The sequence below is a fragment of the Mycteria americana genome, chromosome 19 (genome assembly GCF_035582795.1).
Source record: "Mycteria americana isolate JAX WOST 10 ecotype Jacksonville Zoo and Gardens chromosome 19, USCA_MyAme_1.0, whole genome shotgun sequence".
Lineage (NCBI taxonomy): Eukaryota > Metazoa > Chordata > Aves > Ciconiiformes > Ciconiidae > Mycteria > Mycteria americana.
This window is the reverse complement of record NC_134383.1, coordinates 8,137,051-8,148,663: the sequence shown is the minus strand read 5'-3', so window position 1 is coordinate 8,148,663 and position 11,613 is coordinate 8,137,051. Positions and strand designations below refer to the sequence as shown.

The following is an 11,613-nucleotide window of genomic DNA, read 5'->3' as shown; positions in this document are numbered from 1 at the left end:
CTGGGAGGGGTCGCTTGGCAGCTGTGGACCAGGGTAGAGGTGGGGGTAATGGGTGGGGTGGCACAAGTTTTGGGGAGCAGCCCCGGGGCGAGGGGGGTGGGGTCACCAGCCCCCCCCCCCCGCCCCCCCCATTTCACCCCCCAGCACACTCGTCATCCGTCCCTTTTATTTCGGCAGGGCACAACACCAGTCCCTCTGCCCAACACCTTCCAGGCCGGGGAGGGGGTCCCCACAGTCCGTGCCTCAGTTTCCCCCCGCTGTGCCTCAGTTTCCCCCCGCCGTGCCTCAGTTTCCCCACAGTCCGTGCCTCAGTTTCCCCACAGTCCGTGCCTCAGTTTCCCCTCCCGCCTCCATCAGACCACCCCGTCCTCCCCCAGCGGTTCCCCCTCCACCAACCTCCTCCATCCCAACCGCCGCAGATCCAGGCTCTCGTACCGTCCCTTCACCACCAGCTCGGCCACGGCTCTGCCGGCGGCGGGGGCGTGTTGTAACCCGTGGCCGCTAAAACCGGCGGCTAAGAAGAGGTTTTCTAATTTGGGGTGAGGACCCAGCACCCCGTTACGATCGAAGGCGTTATGGTCGTAGTAACCCGCCCAAGCCCCCCGGGGACGGAGGGAAGCGAAGGCTGGGACCCGCCGAGCCAGCCGGGGCCAGACCCGCTCCTGGAAAAAATCGTGATCCACCGAGAGATCGCCCGGATCCGGCTCTTCCTCCTGGAAAAAAATAAATTGGGGGGGTTTATAAAAAAAATTGGGGGGGGGAATATAGGGGACCCCCCCTTCCCAGGCTCACCTCGGGTGGGCTCATGCCGCCCAGGTAGTTGCCGGCGATGCCGTCGCGGCGAAAATAAGCCCCGGTGGTGTCGACGAGGAGGGGGCAGGAGAAGCCGGGGCCGTCGGGGCAGTGCCAGGAGTACACGTACCTATAGAGATGGGGGCCCCCCCCCCCCCCCAAAAAAAAAAAATAGGGCTGAGGGGTTCAGGCTGCACACGTCTGCCAAGATGGTGGGGGGTAGGGGCTGGGATTCATCCCCCCCCCCCCCCCCAAAAAAAATAGCATCGAGGGGTTCGCATTGCTCCCCACCAGACTGGAGGGGTGGTGGGTACCGGGATGCGACCCCCCCCCCCAAAAAAAAGGACCAAGGGGTTCACCCCCCCCCAAAAAAAAGGACCAAGGGATTCACCCCCCCCCAAAAAAAGGACGAAGGGGTTCACCCCCCTGAAAAAAAGGACCAAGGGATTCACCCCCCCCAAAAAAAAAGGACAAAGGGGTTCACCCCCCCCCCAAAAAAAAGGACCAAGGGATTCACCCCCCCCCAAAAAAAGGACCAAGGGGTTCATCACCCCAAAAAAAAGGACCAAGGGGTTCACCACCCCCCCTTGAAGATGGAGGGTGCTGGGATGTATCCCCCCCCCCATTACACCCCCCCAAAAAAGCACCCAGGGGTTCACCCACAGCAGAGGGGTGGGGGTGCCAGGATGTGCCCCCCCCCCCCCCCAAAAGCAGCAAGGGGTTCGTGCCCCCCCCCCCTTGAAGACGGAGGGACAGCAGGTCCCAGGACGTGTCCCCCCCCACCGCTACCCCCCCGAAAAAAACCACCGGGGGCTTCTCCCATGCCGGCAGGGTGGTGGGTGCTGGGATGCACCCCCCCATCTATGCCCCCCCCCCCAAAAAGAATAGCACCAAGGGCTTCACCCACAACAGAGGTGATGCCAGGATGTGCCCCCCCACACTATGAAACCCCCCAAAATCCCCCCCCCCACCTCTTCCTGGGCTGGATGGGGAGGGGGGGCTCTGCCAGCCCCCCCGGCAGCCCGGCCGCCCGCAGCAGCTCCCCGGCCCAGGCACCGGCGGCGTTGACCACGATGGCACAGGCGACGGGCTGGTACTCCAGGCTGTCCGGCATGTGGATCTGGGGAGGGGGGAGAAGGTTGGGGGGGGGGGGTCACGGACACTCGTGGGGACCCCCCCACCCCCCTGCGTGGGGGCCACCCCCACACCCCCACGCGCTCACGTGGACGTATTTGATGCGTGCGGTCGCCGGCGCCAGTCCCCGCCGTGGCATCGCGTCCTCAGCCGAGGTGACGAAACCTGGAGGGGTTTTGGGGAGGGGGTGAGATGGCGGGGGGGGAGGTCACGGGGGGGGGGTACCCCACTGTCGCGTGTGTGTCCCCCCCCCCAGCCTCACCCCGCACGTCCCCGGCGCAGCTGTGGACCCCCAGGGATGCGGCTTTGCGTCGGAAAGCGTTGAGGAGGGTCCAGGGGTCGAACCAGCCTTCGTCCTCCAGACCTGGGTGGGGGGGAAAAACACGCGTGGGGGGAGAGGGGGGGCACCCCTCAACCCCCCCCCCCCCCCTTCCAATTTTGGGTGGGGCTGGATGCTCCCTTCCCCAAAGAAAGTGAGGATGAAGGATGCGCCCAGCGGGGATGGGGATGGGGATGAGGATGAGGATGGGGGTGGGTGTTGAGGGGGGGTCCCCACGCCCCCCCCTCGTACCGTAGGACGCCACGGCCACGTCCTCCGTGTCCATCCAGGGGAATTTGGCCTTCAGCTGGGCGGGGGACAGCAGGGCCACCCGCGCCCCCTCCTCCCTGGGGATGGCCAGCATGCGGAGGGGGGGGTCAGGATGAGACCCCCCCCCACCCCCCCAAAAAAACCAACCTCCACCCCACGGCGGGGGGGGGGGGGGGGGGGGTTGGGTGCGTGTCCCCCACCTCTGGAGCCGGACGGTGGCCTCCAGCCCAGCAGCACCCTGCGGGGTGGCGAGGAAGAGGTACCCCGAGGGCTGGAACTGGATGTCGATGGGGGGCTCGTTCGGCACCCCAAGGTGCTCCTGCAAGGGGAAAAGTGGGGGGGCACCTCAGTGAGCGGGGCTGGACACACCTCCCCCCCCCCCCAAATTACCCCCTGCCCCCCAAAATAACCCCACATACATTGATGTCGCGGAGGAAGCTGGCGGAGAAGCGGGACATGCGGATATTTTCCGGCAGGGAAAACTGCTGCCGGATGCCCCCCACCGACAGCACCGTGGAGGCTCGGGAATACTGAAGGAGAAGACCCCCCCCCCCAAAAAAAAAAAAAAAGGGGGGTTCAGGGCAGGTCCCCAAGGCCATACCCCACCCCGGGAGGGGGGTGTCTCACCGTGGGGTCCCGCTCCACCACCAGCACCCTCATGCCGTGCCGCTGGCCCTCCAGCACCTTCAGCCAGTACGCCACCGACCAGCCCACCACGCCGCCCCCCACCACCACCACGTCGGCTTCTTCGGGGGGTCGCGGGCCTGGGGGCATCCCCGGGGGGGTCCAGCCCCCCCAGCCGCCCCCCCAAGTCGGCAGCTGATCCTTCAGAGCCTGACCCAGGCGGCCCAGACCCGACCCCAGCTCTGCCGGTATATTGGGGAGGGGGGGGGCTGCCAGGCTGGGAGGGGCACAGGTGGCAGCCCCCCGAGACCCCCCAGTTCCCCCTGGGACCCCTCAGTACCCTCTGCATCCCCTGGGACCCCCCCTAGGCCCCTCTGGGACCCTCCAGCCCCCGCCCCCCCCCCCAGTTCCCTGGGTACCCCCCAGGCCCCTCTGAGACCCCCCCAGAACCCCCTGGAACCTCTCAGACTCTCTGGCACTCCCCAGGAGCCCCCCCCCAGTACCCTGGGAACCCCCCCTAGTCCCTCCTGGGTCACCCCCCGTACCCTCTGGGACCCTCCAGGACCTCCCCTAGTCCCCTGGGACACCCCCCATTCCCCTGGGACCCTCTAGTCCCCCGTGGGACCCCCCCAGGACCTCCTCTGGTCTCCTGGGACCCTCTAGTCCCCCCCTGGACCCCCCCCAGGCCCCTCTGGGTCACCCCAGGCCCCCTGCCAGCCCCCTCTGGGACCCCCCAGGACCTCCCCATGTCCCCTGGGACACCCCCCCCCCCCTCCCCTGGGACCCCCCATAACCCCTACCCGCCCCCCAGTCCTCTCTGGCACCTCCCACAGTCCCCTGGGACCCCCCCAATCCCCCCCCCCATAACCCCTCCCCAGTCCCCTCTAGCCCCCCCCCCCCCCCTTCCCTGGGACCCCCCCATCCCTTTGAACCCCCCCCATTCCCAGCTCTCCCTCCCACAGCCCCCCCCGCCCATCCATTCCCCCCCGGGAACCCCCCCCCCCCCCTTACTCCCCCAAATCCTCACAGACCCCCCCCCCCCCGGTGCCCAGGAGCCCGCCCCGGCTCTCACCGCGCAAGATGTCGGAGCTGAGCGGGGCTGCGGTGCGGAGGGGGCGGCCCGGAGCCCCCCCCGGTGCCGGGGACCCCCCCGGGGAACCCCCCGGGCCCCCCCCCCTCGGCGGGCGCAGAGCGCGCCCCCAGCGCAGCATGCCGCTTGGCCACGCCCCCTCAGCCTAACCACGCCCCCTCCGCCACGCCCCCTCCCTCCCATTCGCCCCGTCGCCTCCCCGCCCCTTCCCGTCCCTTCCGCCAATGGGCGCGCAGCGGGGCGGCGGCTTCCGGCGGAAGCGCTAGGGGCAGTGCGACGTGTGCGCGGAGCCGGGCCCGGCGCCGCCGCCGCCGCCATGCTCGACTTCTTCACCATCTTCAGCAAGGGCGGCCTCGTCCTCTGGTGCTTCCAGGGCGTCCGCGGGCCCGCCGCCGCCGCCACCGCTCCCGTCAACGCCCTCATCCGCTCCGTCCTCCTGCAGGTCTGCGCGGGGCGGGCGGGCGACGGCGGTTGGGCGGGACCATCTGCCTGGGGGGAGCAGACGCGGGCGGCACCACCTGCTCGGGGCGGGGGGGGGGATGACTGTTGGGTAGGGATCATGTCCCTGGGGAGGGGGGGCGGTTGGGACCATCTTCGTGGGAAAGGGGGGGGGTGGTTGGGACCATCTTCGCGGGAAAGGGGGGGGCGGTTGGGACCATCTTCGTGGGAAAGGGGGGGGCGGTTGGGACCATCTTCGTGGGAAAGGGGGGGGGCGGTTGGGACCATCTTCGCGGGAAAGGGGGGGGGTGGTTGGGACCATCTTCGCGGGAAAGGGGGGGGCGGTTGGGACCATCTTCGTGGGAAAGGGGGGGGCGGTTGGGACCATCTTCGTGGGAAAGGGGGGGGGCGGTTGGGACCATCTTCATGGGAAGGGGGGGTGGTTGGGACCATCTTCGTGGGAAAGGGAGGAAAGGACATGAGTGGGACCACCTCCTTGGAGGGGGGGGGACACGGGCACGACCACCTATCTGGGAGGGGGTGGGACCACCTGCTTGGGGAGGGAGGAGACATGGGTGAGACCACCTGCCCGGGGGGTGGGCTGGACCACTTTTTAGGGATGGGGGAGTGACAGGGATGATTGGGCGGGGGGGGGTCTCCTTGCTGCTGGCACCCCCCTTCCGACGGTTCCTCTCCCCTAGGAGCGAGGCGGCAACAACTCCTTCACCCATGAAGCCCTCACGCTTAAGTACAAACTGGACAACCAGTTCGAACTGGTGTTTGTGGTAAGCAACCTCCCGCAGGCACCCCCGGGGCGGTGGGGCGGCCCTCCAGGGTGCCCCAAAGCCCTGAGGGAGAGGGATCGCCCCAGAAAAGGGGTGTTCAGGTGTGGCTGGGTGAGGGGAAAAAAAAAAAAAGGTGTTTCATAGCTCCCTGAAGGGGCGAAGCTTCCCGCCGCCTTCCTCGAGGACCTCTGTGTCCAAACTTCCGTGCGGTTTTTACCTCGCGGAGAGCGGCGGCTGACTCGGCGAGGAGGTTTCATCGACGCCGGTTGAGAAAATAGGCAGCTTGTGCGTTGATAACGTGAAGGTTTTTCCTGGCGTGGTATTTTCTTCCTCCTCCCCGTGCCAGCAGCTGCCGGCATCGACGTGGGGAAACCGGGGCCCGTGGGGAGCTGGTGCCGGTGGGGATTGCTGAGCCCGACTTTAGGAAAAACCACCTGCGAGTTAGCGCTGATCCCGCCTGAAAACAGGGAGAACAATCACGGGCTTGTTGGGGCTTAAGCAAAGGGGTGCTGGAACTGCCTACCGCCGGAGCGCGACTCCCAGAACGGGGTTAGCCCCTCTGGCCGGGGGATTTTTGGGGGGCGAGGAGGTGCGATTGCGTCTCGTCGTTCCCGCCTCTGGAAGGGGCTCGGGGAGTCAAGTGCCGCTCCCGGCGTAGCCAGGCTGCCCGCTCCCGGGGGAGCTCGGTGGGTGACGTGGGGGTCTCTCGTTTATTTTAATTATCTGTGCTAGGATTAAAACTCAATAAACCTGCAATAGAAGCTGTAAAGGTTGCTACGCCCTAATAAAACTTTTTACTTTGACTATGTTTGTTTACAAAAAGCCAGAAAACGCGTCATCCCCTTTACTTTAGAAAATAGTTTAACGCTCTGCCTTTCAGTCTCCCCTTCTTTCTGTAAATCCACGCAAGTTCCGTCGCGTACCTTCAGATAAGCAAAAAGCTTTCTGGTCTTTTGCTACGTGTTTTTGTCGCTGTCAAACAGTCAACCCATTTTTATTGGTGTCGCCTTTTAAAGCGATGCTCTGGGCTGTGCCATTTTTTTCCCCCCTTTTTTCTTTTTTTGAGAGCACATGAAAAGCTCGGGAGGTCAGATTAGAAAACGTAGCCCGAGGCCTGCCGAAATTAAAGAACTCCGTATCAAACGGAGAGGTTTTCAGTTCCTCCTGAGCTAGACGCTGTAATTAAATTAGCTGAAAGAGCAACATCTTTTCGCTGTGCTGCTTTGCAGGTGGGATTTCAGAAGATCCTGACTCTAACCTACGTCGACAAGTTGATAGACGACGTTCATAAGGAGTTCAGAGACAAGTATCGCAATGAGTTCCAACAGAAAGGCACCCTGGGCCTCCTAAACGGCACTTTTGATTTTAAAGATGACTTCATGCGCCTCCTCCGGTAGCAGAGCCTGCTTTTTTTCCTCTCGAGTTTCCATTTAGAGCAGAGATAGACGGGGAGGGTGTGGGGGGGCAGAGCTGAAATTCAGGCTAACGGGCCGCCTCCCCGCAGGGATGCAGAGGAGAGCAGTAAGGTCCGAGCTCCCACGGTAATGAAGACGTTTGAGCAGTCTCTCAAGTCCCAGAAGACTGTCAAGTGTATGATAGAAACCCGAGGGGAGAAACCAAAGGAGAAAGTCAAGAACAAGAAGAATAAAGGTTCCAAAAAAGAGGGTGAGTTTATGGGAAAGATATATAGCGGGGGGGGAATAAATATTCCAGAGCTCTGTGTCCCAGCCTGCACGTTCCCAGTCCTCTTGTAGCACCCAAATATGGGTCTGAGCTTGTGTCGGGGCTCTTTCTGTCAGGAACGGAAGCTGTCGCAGCACCCAGTAAAGCATCCGTGGGTGACAAGCAGCCCTCTGTAGCCGGTGACAGGGAGGAACTGACCAAGGATGAAATCCTGCAAAAGAACCGGGAGGAATTCTTCAAGAGACACATGAAAGCAGGGGAGAAGTCCAGGTGGGTGACAAGGACACGGGCAGTCGATCCGTGCTTCACACCAGCTCTTCCTGGTGTCCCTCAGCCATGGCCGAGTCTCTCCTTCCTTCCGTGACCCCTGGAAGTCAGACTTTCCTTCCCTTTTTCCCCCCTCCAAAGACCAGGAAAGGGCACAGTGGGGGCCCTGGAGGGGTAGGAGAGCCTGATCCCTTCCCTGGGAGACCCAGAAACCCAGCGTGTGCCTGGGAGAGGTCCAAACCTCTTTTTAGCGAGGCTTTGAGCAAAGGGCAGCGGTGCATTGATGCCTGCCTGGAGGTAAAGTGGTCTGACACAGGGTTAAAGTTCAGATAAATAAACTCTGGAGACTGAATCAGCCAGGTTTAGCCTTAATTACTGCTGTTTTGGGTAATGCAGGCTTTGAATTTTTCACCCCTTCTAAGGAGGCGATTGCTGTGGCTTCGCTGCACTGAAGAAAATGTATTTCTGGTCTTTATTTCAGCAAATCTCCAAAGCCCGAGGCACAGAAGGAGAAGGGGAAGAAGCCCAGAGTGTGGGATCTGGGGAACTCTAATGCCAAAGTACTCGATTACAGTAACTCCGCTACCAACGGAAGCGCGGAGGCTTGTCCCGTGGAGGAATTTGACCCTGATATAGTAAGAAAAACTCAGGTCGCTGCACTGTAGTGCGTTGTTCTGGGATCAGCTGGGCGTTGCAAACCCAGCCTGGTCGCCGCGGCTGGCTGAGAAAGTACTAGAAACAGGGATTGCGGCGCCCAGCCCCTAAAGCTGCTGCCTAAAGGATATTTTTCTCCGGCCGCGGTAGATGGGGTCAACCCGCTGAGCCCTCGTGGCAAAGATCTCCGCAGAGCTGCCTCTGCTGCCGACGATAACTTGTCGCTGCCTGTGACAGTGAAAGCGGGCAGGGGGAGATGACGGTAAGCTGTTGCCGAGTTTCAGGGTCTGTCTTTTTCCCCCCCCTTGCAGGCCCTGGGAGATCGAAATCGGGAGCCCGGCCGCCTCTACGATCTTGAGTACGAGAGCAATGATGAAGCCGAAGAGGAGAAGGTTATTCAGAACCCTTCGAAACCCAGGTAGAGGCTCCTGCAGCCCCCGCTTGTCACACACTTCTTGATTTCTCTCCCGTAACTCCTCTTCCAGTCTAACTGGTAACGCAGTGGGGACAAATTGGTGTGTTTGTCAGCTGCGTGATGGGTTCTTCTTGCATCTGGCCGTTGCGTGCCCTATGCGACTTGCTCCGTGAACCTAAAGGTAGCTCCTCTGCTTCTCCGCAGCGCAAAGAAGGGTGGCCTGGGGGGCATGTTTGGCATGCTGAAAGGCCTGGTGGGCTCCAAGAGCTTGACGAGAGAGGACATGGACCCCGTACTGGAGAAGATGAAGGATCACTTGATCGGTACGTCTCGATCTGCTGGGAGCGGGTTAGTTTGAGGTGCTTCCCTGCGCTCCATTGGGTGGAGCCCCGGCGTGGGGTAGCACCCCACGCGTTTGGGAGGCGAACATTTGGGATGTTCTTGCCCATGGGAACTGTGGTGGGTTCCTCTCTCACCTCTGGAGAGCCCTCTACAGCGCATCAAAAGGGGGGCAGTGGTCTAGCCTGGTGGGGATCCCGCACGCTGACTCCATCCTTCCCTTGACGCTGATGTCTGGCGTGCGTAACGTTCTCGGCAGCGCTAACTCCCCTTTCTCTCTGCCTCTTTTCTCGAAGCAAAAAACGTGGCAGCTGAGATCGCAGTGCAGCTCTGTGAATCGGTGGCTAAGAAACTGGAAGGGAAGGTGATGGGAACGTTCACCAGTAAGTGGCCGTGTGGCCTCCTGCTTGTGGATTTGGGCTCAGGAGCGTTCCCCAGGGGTGACGAGGTCTCTTTCCACCTCCTCCTTCCCAGCGGTGACCTCGACGGTGAAGCAGGCCCTGCAGGAGGCTCTCGTGCAGATCCTGCAGCCCCAGCGCCGCGTGGACGTCCTCCGCGACGTCATGGATGCCCAGCGCCATCGTCGACCCTACGTGGTCACTTTCTGTGGCGTCAACGGTGTCGGGAAGTCCACCAACCTGGCCAAGGTAGGACACGATCCTCCTGGCTCTCTGGGACCAGTGCTGAGGTCGGACTGTGGCTGCTAACGGGCTTTTTTTGATCTGTTGCCACCTACAGATCTCGTTCTGGCTCATCGAGAACGGTTTCAGCGTTCTCATCGCCGCCTGCGACACCTTCCGCGCAGGAGCGGTGGAGCAGCTCCGCACCCACACCCGTCGCCTCAACGCCCTGCACCCTCCGGAGAGCCACGGCGGGCGGACCATGGTGCAGCTCTACGAGAAGGGCTACGGCAAGGATGCCGCGGGGATTGCCATGGAGGCCATCTCTTACGGTAGGTGGAAAACCGGTGGCGGGAGACGCTGTTTCGGGCGAGCGTCCTGCTTAACGCTGCCTCCGCGTCTCCCCAGCTCGGAACCAGGGCTTTGACGTGGTACTGGTGGACACGGCGGGCCGCATGCAGGACAACGCTCCCTTGATGACGGCGCTGGCCAAACTCATCGCTGTCAATGCTCCCGACCTGGTCCTGTTTGTTGGGGAAGCGCTGGTGGGAAATGAGGCTGTGGATCAGCTGGTGAGTGTCGAGGCTTTGTTTCCTGAAAGATTGGGGGGGGGGGGGAACCTGTTTCCATAGGTTTTATTGGAGATTTGGATAGTGGCAGCACCACAGATGTATTCCTCTGCTCTATTCCCTTCCTCAGGTCAAGTTCAACAAGGCCCTGGCTGATCACTCCATGGCCCAGACGCCGCGGCTCATCGACGGGATTGTCCTCACCAAGTTCGATACCATCGATGACAAGGTAAGGAGATGGCTCCACGTGGAGCTTCCTGCTGTGACCAGAGGGGGAGAGACGGGAATTGCCAAACGCGGGGCACTTCCACGCTGTCCTGGACACCGTCCCCTGCCTTCCTGTTCCATTTAAGCCATTTAAACAAAATTTAGCGGTCTGATTTCCGCTCATGTGGAAAACGGGGCTGTGAGGTCTCTTGGTTTATACGCGTTACTGCAGCGGGGTCTATAGGGACCATACGGATCCGAGAAGCAGGAGGCGGCTGAATATTTGACAAGCTCTTCGGCGTGTTCCCCCGAGGAGGTAGCGCTGGATTTGCAGGCTAAGGGTGCTTGTTGTCCTCGGCAGGTCGGCGCCGCCATCTCCATGACCTACATCACGAGCAAGCCCATCGTTTTCGTTGGTACCGGACAAACTTACTGTGATCTGCGAAGCCTTAACGCCAAGGCCGTGGTCGCAGCGCTCATGAAGGCCTAAAACCCACCAAATCGCTGTTTGCAGATGTCCGAGAAGAACATGCTTTACCCTGTTACCGACTAGTCTTTCCCGTGTAGTACAGAACAGAATGAAGGGATACCTGTGTGAGGGGTATTTTTTTTTTTTTGGGATAAAACCCCTTTTATCCAGCAAAAGCCCTTCCCGTGGATCCCTTCATTCTGTTTTAAGTGACGCAGGCTCCCTCGCGGGGAGGCTGAATCCAGAGCTTTGTATTGTTCGTGCTGCACGGGGGTGGGGGGCAGCGCAAGGACCTGCTGTGATTTTTGGGGGGTTTGAAGGCGGTTTGTTTGTTGGTTTTGTTTTTTGGGTTTTTTTTTGAGCTGCTTTTGATTTTTAGACCAGCTTAGGGAGGACATAGGAGTGACTTTTGTCAGGGGTGAGCAGGAGAGCCGCTGCTTAGCGGCAGCGTTAGAAGATTTGGCTGTTCAAGTTGCTGCTAGCGGCAGCTCCACCGAAGCTGATAAACCAAAAACGGCGGCGGCCTGCGCTGGGCTGGAGGGGAGATGCTAAATTGCCTTAAGGTCCCCGTTTCTGTTGTCACCGGGATTCTGGAGCAGGGTACCCGGACGCTGCGTATTTGGGCAGGAGCTGGAGAGCTGCAGCAGATAGCGCTAATCATGGCCGGAGAAGGAAGGCAGCGTTATTTGCTAGTAAAAAAAAAAAAAAAGAAGAAAATTAATACTGGAAGATAATGGTGGCTGCTTGCTGCTTTCCTGCACCCTTTCTCCCCCTCCTTCGAGTGCCTCTTGATCCCGGTCTGAAGTGCTACACTGAATAATACAAAACTCTCTTATGATGTCTTGTAGCTCTGTATCGCAGATGTGCTATAGTGCAATAAATTGAATGCTGTCTGCTAAGAGACATAATTTATATAAAATAAACTTCATAATTTGTTC

General features: G+C 61.0%; 2 protein-coding genes across 2 annotated transcripts; one reads left to right on the top strand and one right to left on the bottom strand.

Moving 5' to 3' along the window:
• Positions 1 to 353: 353 nt before the first annotated feature.
• On the bottom strand, positions 354 to 4,358 carry FOXRED1 (FAD dependent oxidoreductase domain containing 1). The gene is made up of 10 exons (XM_075521284.1): positions 4,212 to 4,358; positions 3,143 to 3,381; positions 2,935 to 3,045; positions 2,716 to 2,834; positions 2,498 to 2,592; positions 2,189 to 2,290; positions 2,015 to 2,091; positions 1,764 to 1,912; positions 793 to 922; positions 354 to 713 (listed from the first exon to the last, which is right to left on the bottom strand). Exons 1-10 carry the CDS (start codon positions 4,348 to 4,350, stop codon positions 354 to 356), a joined length of 1,521 nt encoding a protein of 506 aa, XP_075377399.1. The 5' UTR covers positions 4,351 to 4,358.
• A 115-nt stretch (positions 4,359 to 4,473) lies between these two features.
• SRPRA (SRP receptor subunit alpha) lies at positions 4,474 to 11,612 on the top strand. The gene is made up of 14 exons (XM_075521334.1): positions 4,474 to 4,671; positions 5,369 to 5,452; positions 6,682 to 6,845; positions 6,957 to 7,117; positions 7,252 to 7,405; positions 7,884 to 8,037; positions 8,368 to 8,474; positions 8,676 to 8,794; positions 9,107 to 9,193; positions 9,285 to 9,457; positions 9,549 to 9,762; positions 9,839 to 10,002; positions 10,130 to 10,228; positions 10,568 to 11,612. Exons 1-14 carry the CDS (start codon positions 4,546 to 4,548, stop codon positions 10,694 to 10,696), a joined length of 1,935 nt encoding a protein of 644 aa, XP_075377449.1. The 5' UTR covers positions 4,474 to 4,545; the 3' UTR covers positions 10,697 to 11,612.
• The last annotated feature ends 1 nt before the right edge of the window (position 11,613 follows it).

What these genes read in the sequence shown, in the direction of transcription:
- FOXRED1 (XM_075521284.1), bottom strand. Translation starts at nt 4,350, where the DNA reads ATGCTGCGCTGGGGGCGCGCTCTGCGCCCGCCGAGGGGGGGGGGCCCG. An exon ending in CAGCTCCGACATCTTGCGCG is followed by an intron (nt 3,382 to 4,211) that starts GTGAGAGCCGGG and finishes ATATACCGGCAG; the next exon opens with AGCTGGGGTCGGGTCTGGGC. An exon ending in CTGCGCCGGGGACGTGCGGG is followed by an intron (nt 2,092 to 2,188) that starts GTGAGGCTGGGG and finishes AAACCCCTCCAG; the next exon opens with GTTTCGTCACCTCGGCTGAG.
- SRPRA (XM_075521334.1), top strand. Translation starts at nt 4,546, where the DNA reads ATGCTCGACTTCTTCACCATCTTCAGCAAGGGCGGCCTCGTCCTCTGG. An exon ending in TAAAGGTTCCAAAAAAGAGG is followed by an intron (nt 7,118 to 7,251) that starts GTGAGTTTATGG and finishes TCTTTCTGTCAG; the next exon opens with GAACGGAAGCTGTCGCAGCA. An exon ending in ATGAGGCTGTGGATCAGCTG is followed by an intron (nt 10,003 to 10,129) that starts GTGAGTGTCGAG and finishes TCCCTTCCTCAG; the next exon opens with GTCAAGTTCAACAAGGCCCT.